This window comes from Carassius auratus, chromosome 45, assembly GCF_003368295.1.
Source record: "Carassius auratus strain Wakin chromosome 45, ASM336829v1, whole genome shotgun sequence".
In the NCBI taxonomy this organism is placed as follows: Eukaryota; Metazoa; Chordata; class Actinopteri; order Cypriniformes; family Cyprinidae; genus Carassius; species Carassius auratus.
The window spans coordinates 9,417,757-9,434,792 of record NC_039287.1 but is presented as its reverse complement, the minus strand read 5'-3'; the positions used below and the strand labels follow the sequence as shown (position 1 = coordinate 9,434,792).

The following is a 17,036-nucleotide window of genomic DNA, read 5'->3' as shown; positions in this document are numbered from 1 at the left end:
CTGACATTCAGTTTGGAATTCAGGAGATTGTCTTGACCAGGACCACACCACTTAATGCATTGAAGCAACTGCCATGTGATTGGTTGATTAGATAATTGCATTAATGAGAAATTGAACAGGTGTTCCTTCCTAATAATTCCTTTAGGGAGTGTACATGGCTTTTGTCTCATTGCCTGCTTCGTTCGCTCCCGCCACATCCCCCTTCCCTGGACTTTTATTTATTTGGGAAATTAGACAACGAAAATTTAACTAATCTTTCGTCCAGGCAAAGAAAACAGGTTTTTTTTAAAAAAAAATGAAGATTAGAAGTTTTTTTTAGTAAAATAATTTTTAAGTGGTTCACCATTGCATTCGTCTTAACTTTGATTGCAGTCTTCATCCATCAAAACTTGACTAGTGAGACACTGATTATCCAGTCAAGAATATGTAGTTTGCGTAGCTGTAGCCTGGCTGGGGAATTCCACACCACAATGATAATCTGTTTTATAATCAAAAATCACAATCAAGAACAAGAGAAAACAAAATGAACTTAAAATGAAAGTATCCTTTATTTTCTTACATATGACTCCAGGCCTTTTTTACGCGTTGATATGGTATGATATACTCATCAGCATTCATGTGCATGAAAAATCAGCAAACATATTTTTAGTGTTTTAGGTTTTGTACAAGTAATAAGAGAGTTCAGTTATATGCGATTCACTACACTAATGTGTTATAAAGCAATTTTGGTTTTCAAAAAATAAACAATGAAATGAGTAACAACAGAAACACAATTTGCATGTTACAAACAGGAGTTCCAGTGTTTATGACACAGCTGCACTGTATGATAACAATGTAAGCATTCATTCTCTTTCCCTTTCACACACAGCACTTTTCATTCAATTTCACAACTGTTACATTTCCTGTTTTAGTGGGACTGAGCGATACTGGAGAAGTACTCCAACATATCTTGAATGGTAAACCTCCATGGTGATTCCTGACCCCGGTAGCAGCGGTTTATCAGGCCCTCAAAGTGCTTGTACTGCCGAATAAACTCGTCTTGCATGGAGTGCCACACAACCTAGTGGACAAATCAAGATTCACATTCACACTCAAGAATCGCAAAAACATTATAGATGCCATTTAATTTAGCCAATTAGTGTTATTTTCCTCTAGCTTTACTCACCTGTAACAGACTCTCCTCTTCACACAGGTGCTTATCCACCTTCCTGTAAAGGTTGTCCAGGCCCTTTTTCACCTCCTTCCCAGGGTATTCTTTAATAACCTTACGCAGTTCCTGTTTATTGAAGGCCAGTTGGTAGCTCACTTCCTCTTCACGGACACCCTGAGCTACACGCGCCTCCACTCCCTCAAAGAAATGCTGCAAATTGGAAAGAAAATAAAAATGGTCCATGCACATTTAGGCTGAAGAATCAAAGTACATTTCACATTTTACAGTCCAAGCATATTTTAGTTTTTTTACATGGATGTTCAAACCTGGTCTCCATGAAGATTTGGCTTACATTAAGTTTCTCTAGCGGTTGGCCCAGTGAGTTGATGACGTAGGACTGCAGGTGTTCTGTGTATTTCTGCTTGGCGTCCTTTCTCTCTGCATCCAGACAGGAGATCTTGAGGCTGGAGAGTGTTGAGAAGATATGGTGGAAGTTCTCCATCATCACCACATCACGTGGAGTCTTCTGGCTCTCGTTGGCCACTTTCTCCACTATGGATATGCAAACAGAAAGAGACCAATCAGATGAGCAAGAGGGTTAAAAACAAAATAGAAAGCAGAACCGCAAACACTGAAAATGTAAATGGGAATGATGAGTTACATTCTCTATTAATGGATGGTTCTCAACAGTGTTGTTATTGGTTTTCAGCAATTGAAATAAAGCTGAAATAAAATATAAATAATTTGATGAAAAATTGTGAAATGCTGCTATAATAAAATATGTTTAAGCTGAAGAACTCAAATGACTAAAACTAAAACTGAAAAAATATATTAAACTATATGCAAAATGAACTAAACTGCAAATATAGTATTTATATTTATATTTCATATATCAAAATATAACAAATATTTGGAAAAATACGGAATAATAATAAATTATATGTGTAGAAGTATAAAAGTAACACTCTTGCAATGCCTCAATTACACATCTGTCATGCTATCATGTTTTCGTTCTCTTTATATAAAAAAAGACTAAAAAAATAAGTCTCAAAATCAGCATTTCAAGATATTTAGGGCTTTTAGCACATTCTCACAACTAGTCCTGTTGGTTATGATCCTCACCATTACTGAAAACAGCTCTGATGAGTTTAATGTAGGCCTTATCCAGATCACCCCGTCTTTCTGCATTTCGGAAAATAGCCTCAGCTAGCTTAGCAAACTCCTCAAAGCCGGTGACAAATGGCAGGATGCCCACTTTACTCTTCTTAGAAATCTTCACCTCCTCCATCTGGCGAATCTGTCCAGACTAAAAGAGCAACAGAAACATCAGCAGATTGGTTTGTTGGTCTCGCCATCAATACATCAAACAATGCTTGACATGAGCTCCACTTACAATGCATTTATCAAAGTTTCTCTTGACAGTGACTAGCACATTGCCCAGCGTTGTGCTGAGGTAGGATGCAGGATCAACATTTTCGGCCGTCCAGACATGGTGACTCATCTTTACCAGCATGTAGAGAGAGTTGAAGCTGTCTATCTTATCACCTAAAGCTATCAGACTGTTCAGCTCGGTCTCAATGCTCTGAAAGATCTTATTCATCATCATCCGAACCATGTCCTTTCTGCAAGAGAAATGGATGTATGATCAGTTTTTATAATCTGCTTAAAAACAGATTTGAATGAACTAAGAGGTTAAGAAAACAGTCACTCACTCAGATATTGATTGTCTGTGTTCACTGAGGGGTCTGGAGTGAACCGTTCCATCGCTGTCATCCATATTCTCTGCCTGATTAGGGATTTATAACATCATTAAAACACACGTAAATACAATACAGACATAGATCTGAGTCGGTATTGTTTCTGATACTCACCTGAGCTAGTGTGGGATTTTGCTGCAGTTTGAAGAACTTGCTGATAAAGTCCTGTTCAGCCAGACACAGTGGCTCTAGCTCACTCAGGACCTGCTCAAAAATCTAGAAAGCAACACAAAGAAGCGCCTTCAATGGGCATATGTACACTATCATTCAAAAGTGCTCACCAAGTCTGCATTTAAGATATAGTACAATCAGGAATATTGTCAAAAATTATTACAATTTAAAATGACTATATTTCATTTGTATATTTCAAATGTAATTTGCTTCTGTGATGCCAAAGGTGAAGTTTTACTTATCAGTGTCACATGATCCTTCAGAAATCATTCTAATAATAAGTCTTAACTATTACTTTTGAAATTAATGCATGGATAAAGATATTACATTTCGTAAATTATATATATAAAAAAATAATCAGTGTATATGATTATACTTTGCACAACAAATTAAAGAATTGAGTCACATTTCAAGTAACAATTTAGAACCAATCAGGATTTTAAACATGGGCCGAAACGATCCCCAAGTTTTAGCGGTGGCGCACCTTATCAAACCTGGTCCTGTCTGCTACGTCCAGGTCAGAGGCAGACATGTTGCCCATATCAAGCAGAGACGATGACTGAGAGCGCCTACTGTTGGAGCTGCTCACAGCGAGTTTATTCAGACTTGACGTGGAGCCTGTAAGCTTCCCAGAGCTCCCATGCAGGCCTGGAGAGACCATCAGAACATGAACTGGGTGTAAAACATACAAGTCAAAACTTCATTACAATCACCTTTCTATATGGGTTATTAAGCTTACCTTTTAAAGTACATGTTGATCTGAAAGGGGTCACAGTATACATGCAACCCTTTACGACAAGATTAAATAATCAACCCCCCCTCCCAACCCCTGATGCATTAACATTAAACATTTTAATTTCTGATTAATCAGTAGACATGTTTGAGGTTAGTATTGATTGAGGAAAAGTGAATAAGGTAAGATGAAATCCATAAAATGGTGCATGTAACAAGACTGAAAACACATGTTTTGCATAACCATGAAACATTGAAACTGAAGATAAGAGAATGGATTACTGTGCTTTTGAGGAAGAGATGCCTTTTGACTAAGAGGAAGCAAGGCATTATGGGATAGGCGTAGCATGTGGCGCTGATACTTACTCTCCACCTCCTGTTTGAGGGCACTCTCTTTCCGCGGAAGCGTGGCTGGTGGCCGGTTAGAAAGGCAGGCATCAGAGACAGAGACACGTTAGGCTTACATCATGCAGCATGGTGCCAGAGTTAGGGGTTAAAGGTCAAAGTTTTCAAATATGACATGCACTGCAGTGGCTGAATCTAGGCTTTGGGCTCTTTGGCCATTTGGAAACAAAAACCTTATTTTATTTCATGACGTGGAGGAAAAAGTTGAGAATTGGACTGCTAATGTAAGCTTTTGAAACAAGAGGAACGTCTTATTAACACCTGGAAGTTTACCAGCATAAGCATGGATAAATGTTTCCAGGGATGGGCACAAGTGACGGAGTACTTGGAAATGACAGCAGTCATCAATCATGAGAGACGCAAAAACAGGGACTCATGACATTAAAATGGGCTTATATATAAATTTTACTTAATATGACATTGCAGTCATCAGAAACAAAAAGTTCAATGGGGCACAATGGAGTGAGAGATGTTTTTTGAAATTACTGGGTTTTCTTTTTGTTTTTGTTTTTTTGGTTTTTTATTTAACATAGTTTTAATGTGACGCTAATGGTGTAGGGAATAAATCCCCAACCCTAGTTTCCAAAAAAATATATAAATGATAGGATATAAAAACAATTTCTATTCATTTTTAATATATCTAAAAATACAGAATAATTTACCAGGCCCAAACTTTTGCAAGTATTTTGTGAAATGCACTACATTGTTCTAAACATCCTGAAATCTTAAGCATTCAGGGTTTTTTGTCCACAGAATACTTTGGTTGTCATGCCTCTAGTATGCATTTAATGCCACGTGTAATAGTACACACTCTGTGGGCCTTGCAGCACATGTCAGAACATTACAATGAAAACGTGACGTTGCACACCATCATATCAGAAACGAGCACTGACTGACATCTCAATGCTTTTACTAGATAATTGTATTGGATACTTTAAATTCAGCTCTGTTGAAACTATGTGTTTGTCATGTAGTGTAAAATTAGTGCAAAATAAAACACATATCACAAACACCACACACACACGCAGACAACACACAACATACACAAGCATATAGCAGACACAAGACATACAGTGACTGTAGAAACAGCATGGACAAAAATCCCTAAAAAACTTAAAAAGAAAAAGAAAAAGTGAGGTCTTACCAAATTTTCCTTTCCCATCCTTACTAGTGCCAGCCATTTTGATCTTTGCCACTTCAAAGAAGTCCTTAATTTCCCGCTCATACAATCGGGTCATGTAATCCACATAGGTCTATAAAAAAATTTAAATAAAATAAGGGAGGACAAGGAATTTACCCAAATTTAGATTTTTTTTACTTGTCAGCAATTTTCTCATTTAGAGGAAGGTAGAAAGATCCCAGGAAATGAGACAGAGGGAACATTAATGGGAACCGGACACAAATCCAATTTGTCAGGAGTACATACAGCAACATCCAGGCCAAGTCTGCCATCAAATTCTGATTTTAAAGACAGTTTAATAATAGAGAACAGAGATAAATGCATCTAAAACATTTGGGAATCACATTAGCACTGAGTGACGATCAGAAAATGACTAAACGCTCTGAATAAACCCTTAAATATGGTCTTGCCCCTGAATTTATTGGGTCTAATGTTTGTAGAGTAACATTAGCAGTACTATCAAGTCTGAGCAAAGCTAAAATTAAATATAACTGCTATTTTCCTTCGCTAAGACATTGCTTTTCTAAATGAAAACCATTGGCTCTCAGGATATAAGGATAATATATTGCAGTATTATTATGATGGCATTTTAATGGTTGCAGTAACTGACTGTTTGTGATTTTAACTGTTAAAACATACAGTGCTTTATAACATAGAGAAATAATGGGACTGATCGTTCCATTAAAGGTACACTGTAACATTTTATTCAAACTGTAAAAATGGAACACCCAAGTCCCACCCTATTTTTCTAATTAAACATCCTGTTTTTATCCTTGACTCTTGTCACACAGTACATCGATTAGGGTTTCCATTCACTTTTATGACTTTATCAAGATGGAATAATTTGTACAAACGTGACTGAATGCTTTCAAAATGCTTTTGTTATCTGACACGTGTCATGATAACATTTACTGTGATAATCAATGCAGTGATGGAAGTCATAAACACTTACCCTGGAAAGACCGTCATATTTCTCTCTCTGGGTGTTTTTCAGCCACTCCATGAGCTTGGCGTATCTGAGCAGGTCTCTGTGCAGAGGGCTGTGTTTGGGTAGTGTCAGCTCAGCTGTGTGCTGGGACAGTGTGGAACTCTGATCGTGTCCCTACAAACACAAACACACAGACACACTCAGTGAGTGGAAACTCACTATGAGAATACTTCACTGTCCAAGCGAGTTAATATTAAGGAACACACACACTTTCACTCCCACATAGGGCTGGGTAAAATACAGATTTTCCAAAAAATCAGGGTCTTCATTTGTTGAATTTGGTGTTTGGTGTTTTCTTCAGTGGCTGTGTTAAAACATGTTACTAGTCATATGTTACGAACATCTGTTCCCAATTTGTATTGAATGTGACGCAACTGGTACCGCAAAATAATGGCCAAAAATATGAATGCAAAATGCATCTCATTCATGGAAAAAAAAAATACTTTTTAAAACCGATTCTTTTTAGTATATCAAAAACATACAAAGTGAACAGTGCAGTCTGATTCATGAACAAATGAATGACTTATGAACTGGTTAATTTTCAGTATATTAAAAAATAATGGTCGGCCGACACTGATGGAAATATCTATGTGTGTGTATATGTACACACACACACACACACACATATATACACTGTATGCATGTATATATACACACCAATACATACACATGCAGTATATAAAATTAATATAATACATTAAATTCTAATTATTTCAAATTTCTTAAATAATCATACATTTTTGTATAATTATAATATTCATGTTTAAGAAAATTAAAAATTAATAAAAAAAAAACTTCTTGATTCTCTGATCCTATTAGGGTATTTTTCACAAATAAATAAATATTTTTAAAAACATAAATAAAAAAAGTAAGTAAACAATGTAACTAACAGAGCACTCTGTAATCTGTGTGCATTGAGAATCATATTTTATCAAATAAAGCCACGGTAACACTCAATACGGCACACAGTGTAAAGACATGAATATGATAGTAAGCAAATGAATAAGGCAAATATTACTTATATTCGTTTGAAAAAAATATTTAGTTTGTCGATTGTCAAACACTGTGACCAGTGTAGTCTGATTCATGAACAAATGACTTTTATGAACCAGTTCTTTAGTGAATCAACAGCATACAGCATGACCATTGAGGTCTGATTTACAAACAAATGACTATGAACTGGTTAACTAAAAACATACAGTACAACCAGTGTAAAACTGAAACCAGAATTAGCAGAAAGAGAATATCGCTCCACATGGAAGAGAAAACTGACATCATTACAGAGGTATATCGAGAGTTTGTTAGGAAAATCTGCATAAACACCCAGCCCTACTCCCACAAAAAAGGTTGCTGTTATATTACAGTGACACCAAGCTCAAACAGTAATTAGTCGAGCAAAAATCACCAAGCCTCATGATTCTATGAACATTGCTACCAAACCAGCAGTAGTGCTTTTCTCACAGTCAAGCAGTTCCTTCTAAATGCATCTATGAAACATCCACATCATAAGAGCAAAACACAGAGGAACTGCATGCTGATCAGGCCATGTTATCTCACCAGCACCTCACAATTCCATCAGAGAGTGAGCAAAACAAGGCAATGAAGACCCCTTTAAATCTTCAGCTTCTAACACGAGAATGATGTTGGCTGGGAGGTTTATGGGGTGATCATCTTAGAAAACCCTAAGATGAGAATGTCTGGTTTAAATCACCATGAACATGCTTAAATGAAGGGAGAAGCATTGATGAGACAGTTAAGTTTAAGGAAGTGGAGTTGTGTGACTGTTAGAGTGGGCGGGTCAAACGGTGCTGGAGTGGGCGTACTCACAGGGAGTGACAGACAGGACGACCTATAGAACTGAGGGATGCTCATTTTGAAGTGACTGAAGTGGTTGAACTGACAGAGGAACAGAGAGCACAGTGAAGTAAAGTGATATAGAGAGACACGACTGGTGACCAAACAGGAACACAGGAGAAAGAATCAATCAGAGAGAGGCAGATAAAGACTTGTAGGAGAAGGAAAGAAACCCTAATACTCCTCATTTATGTAAGTTCTTTACCTGTAATGTGTGTAATAATGTTACCTGGTGCACAAACACGTTGTTGAGGTGGTTGGTGAGACGTCGGGCAAAAGTGTCTCTGAGCTCAGAAAACAGTTGCTGCTGCTGCTTGACTGCCATCAGCTTATCATGGCCTGTCACAGGACACCACACAAACATGATTAATGCTGCTCATGCACACCTCGAAGTGCTGTTTTCACTCAGTGGGTGAAGATTGAGAGCAGTACCTGGATTGAGTGCCACGTTCATGCACTGTGACAGAGCCTCAGACGCGTTGATGCAGGCCTCGATGCCCTTAGGAGAAGATAAATCTCCTTCCTGCAAAGCCTTGATGTGCCCTTTCGATAGATCCATGTAATTCTTTTATGGAAAAAAAAATATATACATTAACAAAAGAGAGAATTATGAACTTATCAGAATTCTAATCATGCCAGTAATCTTTCATTGGAGTTTGTTTTAGTATCAAACAAAAGAGAAGCACAATTGAAACATCTACAACTTTGCTCACCCTGGCAGAAAAGAATGTAAATTAACAAAAGTACAGAAGTTAAAAAAAAAAAAATATATATATCATATTTCACCATTAGGCAAAATAAAAGTATTTATATTTACAGTTTAATACAGGGTTTCCCAAACTGGGGTCTGTGAAAGAACTGCATCTCTTGATCAAAAGCTAATAATTAATTCAATAAAAAAATGTAAATTATAATTAATAATATTAGAATTAAAACAATTCCAAATAAAACACATACTATAAAAGATTAAATATTAATCATTATCAGGGAACTTTGAACATGCGAATGCATTGTGTAACTTAAAATCTCAGGGACATTTCCAGGAATCGTTCGGGGTCAAAGGTTTTTTTTTGACAAATAAAAAGTTTGGGAATCCCTTATTTCATACAGTTTTCATTAAAAGAGTGGAAGTGTTATGAGGAACATGCGTGTCTAGTTTATCTGGAATTCTTATGTTAATGCTGTGTTTCATTCAACATAGGAATGTTTTCTGGGATCTGTTTCTACTGTGGCCCAACATACCACGAGGAACTGGATCTCATCCAGTAGTTTGCCATTGTTGGTGTTGCTGATCTGGATGAGACGGTTGCTCTGGGAAATCTGGTCCATCTGCTCCTTCACACTCTGAAGCATCTCCTCATAACTGAGCAGCTTCCCCTCGATGTTGTCCACCTCTGCCAGAGCCTGATCCAGCAGCTGCATCAGGATGTTCACCTGCTTCTCTGAGGCCATGATGGACTGGATGTTAGCCTGAGCAGAGAAGAACAGAGATTACGATTCATGCTAATATAAAATAAGCCTTGTTTTATCTCTGATATGACTGCTTGATATTATCCGCTATTCTCTAATCAATTCCCATTTACCATTACTGTAATTATGGCACTCAGTTAAATTTAGATACTAACTAACACTAACTGACTAACACACTGGTGTTTTTCCTTCAGAAAACATTTAAACATACTTACCCCATCTAGGACCTGTAGCTCACGGGACAGTTTCTCAGCAAAGGCCTCTGCATTGGAAATGGCGTACTCGCAGACCTCCATCATGCTCTCAATGTCCTGCTCCTCACGGGTGTTCAGCTCCTGGTAATCGTCCAGAGCATCCTCATCTCCCCCTGCGACACTCTGACTCTCTCCACTCGGGACCGACTCTGAGAAGAAGGAAAGGAACATGAAAATAGTGCCCTTATTAACCTCAAATGTATAGTACTTTATATGCTACCATTCAAAAGTCTGTCTTTTTTTTTTAACGACACTATATGTTATATAACAGTAAGGACCTTTATCATAGAAATAAATGATGTTCTTTTGATATTTGAAATGGCTTTGCCATCAAATTAATAAATTACATGTTTAAAAATATTATAATAGAAAACCTGTAAGATTATAATAGAACGAGATTACATTCTAATAGAAAGATGGTAACAATTATTCATAATTTTACTATTTTTACTGTATTTTTAATTAAATAAATGTTGGTGAGCGTAAAAACATACCCAAACTTTTGAATGGTCGTGTATGTGTGCATATGAGTATATGAAATAAACTACTACAGGAATGCAGTGTAAGTGACACATGTACACAAACACAATCTAGAGAGTGAGCAGTGGGTAACTATATGTGATTATGCAAATGAATTAATGGGGAGTAAGAAAGACAATTAATGAAGGGGAAACAATAGCAGGAGAACTGGAAACTGGAGTAGGTTAATGGAGAAGGATGAAAGATGGAAGAAAAAACAGCGTACAAACCTTCAGCTTTAGGAAGCTCTGGTCAGTGAGAGATTTAGAGAGAACAGCACAGATCAGGTTAAAGCATTAAGGGACACTCAAAAAGACACTGCAGAATCTCAGAGCGCTCAGAAAAAGACAGAGAGAGAGCAGTAGCCACAGGAAAACAGAAACTAGTTTGAGTTCCTATCGCTGCAAATCTAATAGTTCTGCACAGTTCTATCACAGCAGGTAACTGTGAGGTAATTACATATTAGAAATACTGTACATTGGTATTTTTTGACAACATGCTATTACCTTCCAGCAGCTGTGGACTGACATTTACAAACTCCACTTTCTTCCGAAGGTAGCGCTGGTTCAGCTTCCAGATGCACGAGATGAACGAATTCTTCTCTGCAGTGCTGCTCGCTACCCACCGATAAACCTTCTCAAAATGAAGGTCAAACTCTGGGTTCTCCTGAAGAATGGAAAAGTACAGGAAAAGCTCAGTAAATTCAGGCCGATACCAAGTCGATAAATAATTAATATCCCCCAGTATTCCCCCAAATATCTGAATAATTGAAATACAAACAATAAAAAGTTAATCCAGTAACTTTAAGTCCTATATATGAATTTAGGTATAACAGCTTTATTATGTACAGTATTTAAATGTATTCTTTTTTATTTATTTTTTTCTAAAGATTAAATTTAACCATGTTATTAAATTATTAGTGTTTTTAAAGATTGACTGTTAGGCAAAGGTAATCTCACATTTAATTTAAATTATTTAAAAAATTATAATAATCCAAATGGTGTTATTATTGGAAACTAAAGTAAAATAAAGATGTCTTTGTTAAATAAAAAAAAGTATACAATTTTAAATTAAAATTAAAAACATTTTTTAAGTAGAAATGTTGCTTTGGCAGCTAACTGAAACAAAATAAGTTGAAGTTGAAGTACTAAAATTACTCAAATAAAACAATTTTTAAGTTATAAGTTAAAAAGTGCCAAAAGTACATCAACTTGCCAAAACTGAACTAAAATTCTAAAAAAAAAGCATTATAAAGATATATATAGAAAAATAGAAAGATAGCTAGATAGCTAGATAGATAGATAGATAGATAGATAGCTAGATAGATAGATAGATAGATATCAAAACTGAAAGTTAATTCAAAATATAGGACAAAAGAACATAGTAATGAATATTTATAAGTATATACTTTCCTAGTATATAAATACTTATAAAATAACAGTGTATACAGTATCATCCAAGAAGCAATCTGGTACAGGAATATTATGTATCCATTATATTTAATAATAGATATTTTATTACTGATATTTATTTCCTTTAACATATGACCTCTGACCTTATTGGCATCTTTGGCATCAACCTCTGTCAGGTCGCGTAGTTCCCATGCCATCTGTCTCTTATAGAAATCTCCTTTATCTGTTTTTTTCACTTTCACCACCTTTACCTGCACCGGGCGCTCTGTAGTCACTAATAACAATAAAAAGAATGGACAGAGAAAATAAACAACAAAAAAAAGGTTTGCAGACATCCTCTGACATGGATCTGTGTCTGTGCTCTACCTGTGGCACACAGGAAACAGTTCTTCTTCTTTTTCCCTGCCTTGCAGACATTGACGATGCTCAGCAGACGCTCATCATTGGGAGTGAAAATATCCCTCTGAAGGGCGTGCTTGATGGCAGTCATGTTTGTTTCTGAAATTAAAAAAGCTCAAATGGCTCAGTAAAAAAATATTTGCATTAAACAAATGTAATCTGAAAGGGCCTTCTTATGATTGATGCTGTGCTATTCTTTCAAAAATCTAAAGAGTACCCTTTTGTATGCAACATATTATAAAATGTCAATACATTATTGAAGATAATATACAATAAGACATTACAAACTTGGCTGAAGCATTACATGAAGGCAAACTTTTATTGACAACCTAAAGGAACATTTGTCCTTCATTGAGTCCTTCACATGAAAATACCACAGTGTATGAACATGATAATTATTCTTTAACATGATATAACGTTACATCCATAAGGATATTACGTGAATACCGTTGCACAATACAGTTACTGCCAAAATTATTTTTGAGATTTTCGTGACGATATTTTAGATCTCAGATTATATAACTATGTTTTGTATATAGGTGAAGATGCCTATATTGTTATAAAAAAACAAAATGTTTGATGAAAAGGTCAGCTGACACCGTAAACAACACAGTGGCCTTTTCGAGAAGCCAATAAACTGCAACCACTTGTCGAAACTTACCTTACGTTTATCCAATTTAGCAACGAAAATTCCTTATTTAACGTATTAACTTGTATTAGTTAAAAAAATAAAAGCTTTTTTTTATATAATATCACATCAGCTGTCAGGGACCCTGCCCTGATAGCAGTGTGAAGAAGAAAACTGAATGAGAGAAGTAAACATAAACTTCCTGCTTCCGGTTAGTGTTTTCTACAGTAAAAGTCCCTTCATTCTTTGTTGTGTATTTTCATTATAGAACAAACACAAGCCATGATTTATTTGACACTAATTTTAATTCAGTAGATCTCGTGTGCATATAAAGATGATGTGAAACCGATGATTAATAATATATCAGAGCTTGTGTCATCCATACAGTTTAACAGCTCTGTCCTTATCTCTGAAGATAAACCCTTTTTTTCTTTGGATATTAGCAGTAAAAGGAAATCAAAGGGAAAATAAATAAGTAACTTTTCTACTTTTCAGTACAGTACATTTCAAATTTGTTTTATGATCATTTGTTCACTAAGTGAAATGACAATTACTGACTAAGAACTACAGAAAATATACAGATTGTCTTATCAGTGCCCTGATAAAACTTATAAAAACAAGATCAGCATTTGCTGATTTTCACTCTGCTAAACAGCCTCTCAAGATGAAGTCAGAACTTCTGCTGGTGTTGGCCTTGTTTCTCTGTGTGAGCAGTAAACCCCTGTCCAAAAGGAGGATGTCTAATAAGCTGCTGCTGATCTCCTTTGATGGTTTCAGGTGGGATTATGACCAAGATGTGGACACACCAAATCTAGACAAACTAGTTAAAGAGGGAGTGAAGGCAAAATATATCAATCCCCCAGCGATCACCATGACATCGCCATCACACTTTACAACTATTACAGGTAAGGCTAACTTTCTGCTTTTTTTTTATTTTTTTATATCTAATTGACTTAAGTGTAGAATACACACAGAAGGGATAGTGCAAAAAAAAAAAAACAGAACAGAAGCATGATTCATCCAAACATTGAAGTAGTAACAAATTGTGTAATACATACTTAATGTTATGAGATTTAAATCAATGGTTGATTTAAATCTGACATATGATTTGGTCGCTCAGTGAATTGGGTATCATTGCAAATAGCTAAATAGCAATATTGTTATGAATTTCAATAATATTAATAATTTAATTTAAAAAATGCTTTGAACACATAAATATTTAATACATTTAAAATAATTAAGAAAATAGGTTAGGAATATATATATATATAAAATGAAATAATTTTATGTTATTAAATATAATTTTGCTGCATCTGCTGCACCATAGTTTACTCTGTGTTAACGTACATATTCTTGTCCAGTCTGCATTATCATGATGTTCAAAGTCTTAAGCTGTCTTCAGAGAGTTGCTGAGCACACACTTACTGGGCCAATTTCCTGAGTCTCATTAAATGACGCACTGTACAAAGTTATCTCAAGCTCTAACGTAAAGGTTACTGACATGATCAGTGTTCCTTGTTCATAAACCTTGCTCACTGGTCATTTTACAGTTCTTGACATTATGTGTATTGGGTCATGCTCAAGAGAATTTAGAAATGTGGGTCTACATGCACACTATAATCACAAGTAATCTTTTTAATGCACCATTTGCCCCCCCCCCCCTTCAAAAAATTGGTAAAACTATCTGAATATAATTTCAAACAGTTAAATATACGTTTATGTTAATATACTTTTCTTCAGGGAGATGGATAGAGGATCATGGTGTTGTCCATAACCTGATGTTTAATGTTACAACTGGCTTGAGACTCACCCACAAGGCAACTTTGAAAAGATCAGAATGGTGGGATAATGGTCCTTTGCCCCTGTGGATAACAGCCCAGAATCAGGTGAACTTACTTCTCTGACAAGCTTTTGTGAGCAGATTTAACAGTAAAAGACTTTGAAATTAAGAGTAAATTAAATTATTTTATAATTTACTGTAAAAACTGTAAAATTGACATTTACAGACGCTTCACATTTTTTTTTTTTTTTGAAATAATTGGTTTATTATCTTTGTTCTTAGCATTTATTCACATGAGGGTTTTATGTTGTCTTCTGTTGTTAAATTAATATTTATTGCATTATTTTAGTGTTATGTTTGTTACCATGATGGAGTTTTGTATTTGTGTGCACCTACATGCACACAAAAGCTACTTGTGATTAAAGTAAAGTGATGTGATGTGTAGCTACCTGGGTGTTTTGCAAAGATATAAAACAGATTTTAAGTTTTTTTTTTCCTCTGTAATGTCCTGGCATCCACATCTGTCAGTTTTGACCATAAATTTTACAGATTTTATTTACAGTGAATCTAAATATGTCCTGTAAAGTCATCTTTCATTGTAAATTTATTAACAAATAATGCAATAATGTCTCTTATATGTTTCAAAGGGTCTGAAAACGGCGTCTTTTTTCTATCCTGGAGGAGGAGTAAATTACAGTGGCCAAGCTGTGGATCGTTCCGTGGTGGGATATCAAGGGCAGCCTGATGACAATGAGACAGAGTGGCGGCAGAACATCGACACTGTGATGGGATGGTTCACCAAAGAGGACTTTGACTTTGTTACGCTTTATTATGGAGAACCAGACAACGTGGGTCATGCTTTCGGCCCCGAAACCCCAGAGAGAAAAAAGATCATTGAACAGATTGATCGCACTATTGGCTACCTCAGGGAAGCAATTCACAAAAGTGGTCTGACTGATCATCTTAACGTCATCCTGACCTCAGACCATGGCATGACCACTGTTAAAATGGACAGTGAGGTTGAGGAGATAAAACTTAGCAAATACATGAGTTTATTAAATCTAAGCCGCTTTGACCTGCTCGACTACGGTGGGTTTGGGATGATCACTCCTAAGGAGGGCAAACAACAGGAAGTTTATGATGCCCTGAAGAACGCACATCCCAATCTGACAGTCTATAAGAAAGAAGAGATTCCAGAACACTTTCACATTCGCAAACATGAGAGAATTCAACCGATTGTCCTTCTGGCTGACCTGGGGTTCAATATCAACTCTGTAAGTGTCTCTGGAAATAAATATCACTCATTTTACCAAGCGCAATTACTGAAATATTGTAGTCAAATATGCTAATCATGTCATAGCTTCACATCGTTTAGCCAACTTTTATCTACAGTCTGCATCAGTAAAATATCAATGAATACAAATATATGTAAATATACACCACCATTTAAAAGTCTGAGGTTCGTGAAATTTGAAACAGTAAAAACTATAATATTGTGAAAAAAATAAATAATTCAAATTAAAATAACTGTTTTCTATTTGAATATATTTTAAAATGTTATCTATTCATGTGATGCAAAGGTGAATTTTCGACAGCCATTGCGCCAGTCTTCAGTGTGACATGATCTTCAGAAATCATTCTTATATTCTGATTTGGTTCTCATTTGTTATTATAATAAAAAAAACCTACTCTATCTTTTTGTTTGCTATTTGTGCAGAAGATCATTTTGCATATCAACAAAGGAGATCATGGATACAGTAATGAGGAAATGGATATGAAAATGATCTTTCGAGCCTTTGGGCCAGACTTTAGGGACAATTTCTTGGCTGAGCCATTTGATAGCGTCAGCATCTATCCGTTGATGTGTAAGCTGTTGGGTGTAGTTCCAGAAGCAAACAATGGAAGTCTCAGTGACACCAAAGACATGCTAGTGGATCACGTTGAAGCTGGTAAGTATCTCACAAAAGGGGTTTTCATTGAAAAAATGGCCTCTTCTATAAGTCTTCTAATCTTCTAAAAGATTATTTTAACTATTTATGTTGCTACCTGTGTGGATTTAAAGAAAATGTCATAACCAATTGATGACACTAATGGTTCTTTTTTTTTTTTTTTTTTGCAGGTGGGAGCAGTGGAAGAATCAAGATGTCTTTTATGCTTCTGGTACTAATGATTATTATTTTAAGCTTGATTTAAAGAGATTTGCCAAAAATACTAGTTCATTGCAACCAGCAAACCCAGAATACATTTAAACTACTATAATCACAAATCACTATTAAACAAAGACTATTACTGCGTGTCTTCTTCCAGTGCTGGTGATAATTGAAATTTTTTTCATAT

General features: G+C 35.7%; 2 protein-coding genes across 7 annotated transcripts; one reads left to right on the top strand and one right to left on the bottom strand.

Annotated features, from left to right (window-relative positions):
* Positions 1–835: 835 nt before the first annotated feature.
* On the bottom strand, positions 836–13,118 carry LOC113063153 (exocyst complex component 1-like). 6 transcript variants are annotated; one of them, XM_026233360.1, is made up of 21 exons: positions 12,953–13,118; positions 12,259–12,390; positions 12,036–12,166; positions 10,987–11,146; positions 10,711–10,728; positions 9,923–10,110; positions 9,480–9,707; positions 8,670–8,802; positions 8,467–8,576; positions 8,211–8,279; positions 6,348–6,497; positions 5,360–5,468; positions 4,177–4,221; positions 3,563–3,726; positions 3,022–3,123; positions 2,863–2,936; positions 2,544–2,772; positions 2,273–2,456; positions 1,503–1,702; positions 1,166–1,360; positions 836–1,060 (listed from the first exon to the last, which is right to left on the bottom strand). In XM_026233360.1, the coding sequence occupies exons 2-21, from the start codon at positions 12,380–12,382 to the stop codon at positions 908–910; spliced, it is 2,766 nt and encodes a 921-aa protein (XP_026089145.1). In that variant the 5' UTR covers positions 12,383–12,390; positions 12,953–13,118; the 3' UTR covers positions 836–907. The 6 variants fall into 6 exon arrangements, with proteins under 6 accessions (XP_026089145.1, XP_026089147.1, XP_026089148.1 ...); XM_026233362.1 differs by lacking the exon at positions 4,177–4,221; XM_026233363.1 differs by lacking the exon at positions 8,211–8,279.
* A 100-nt stretch (positions 13,119–13,218) lies between these two features.
* Positions 13,219–17,008, top strand: LOC113063175 (ectonucleotide pyrophosphatase/phosphodiesterase family member 7-like). Its single transcript, XM_026233393.1, has 5 exons — positions 13,219–13,824; positions 14,660–14,805; positions 15,347–15,973; positions 16,417–16,648; positions 16,819–17,008. The coding sequence occupies exons 1-5, from the start codon at positions 13,584–13,586 to the stop codon at positions 16,890–16,892; spliced, it is 1,320 nt and encodes a 439-aa protein (XP_026089178.1). The 5' UTR covers positions 13,219–13,583; the 3' UTR covers positions 16,893–17,008.
* Positions 17,009–17,036: the final 28 nt, after the last annotated feature.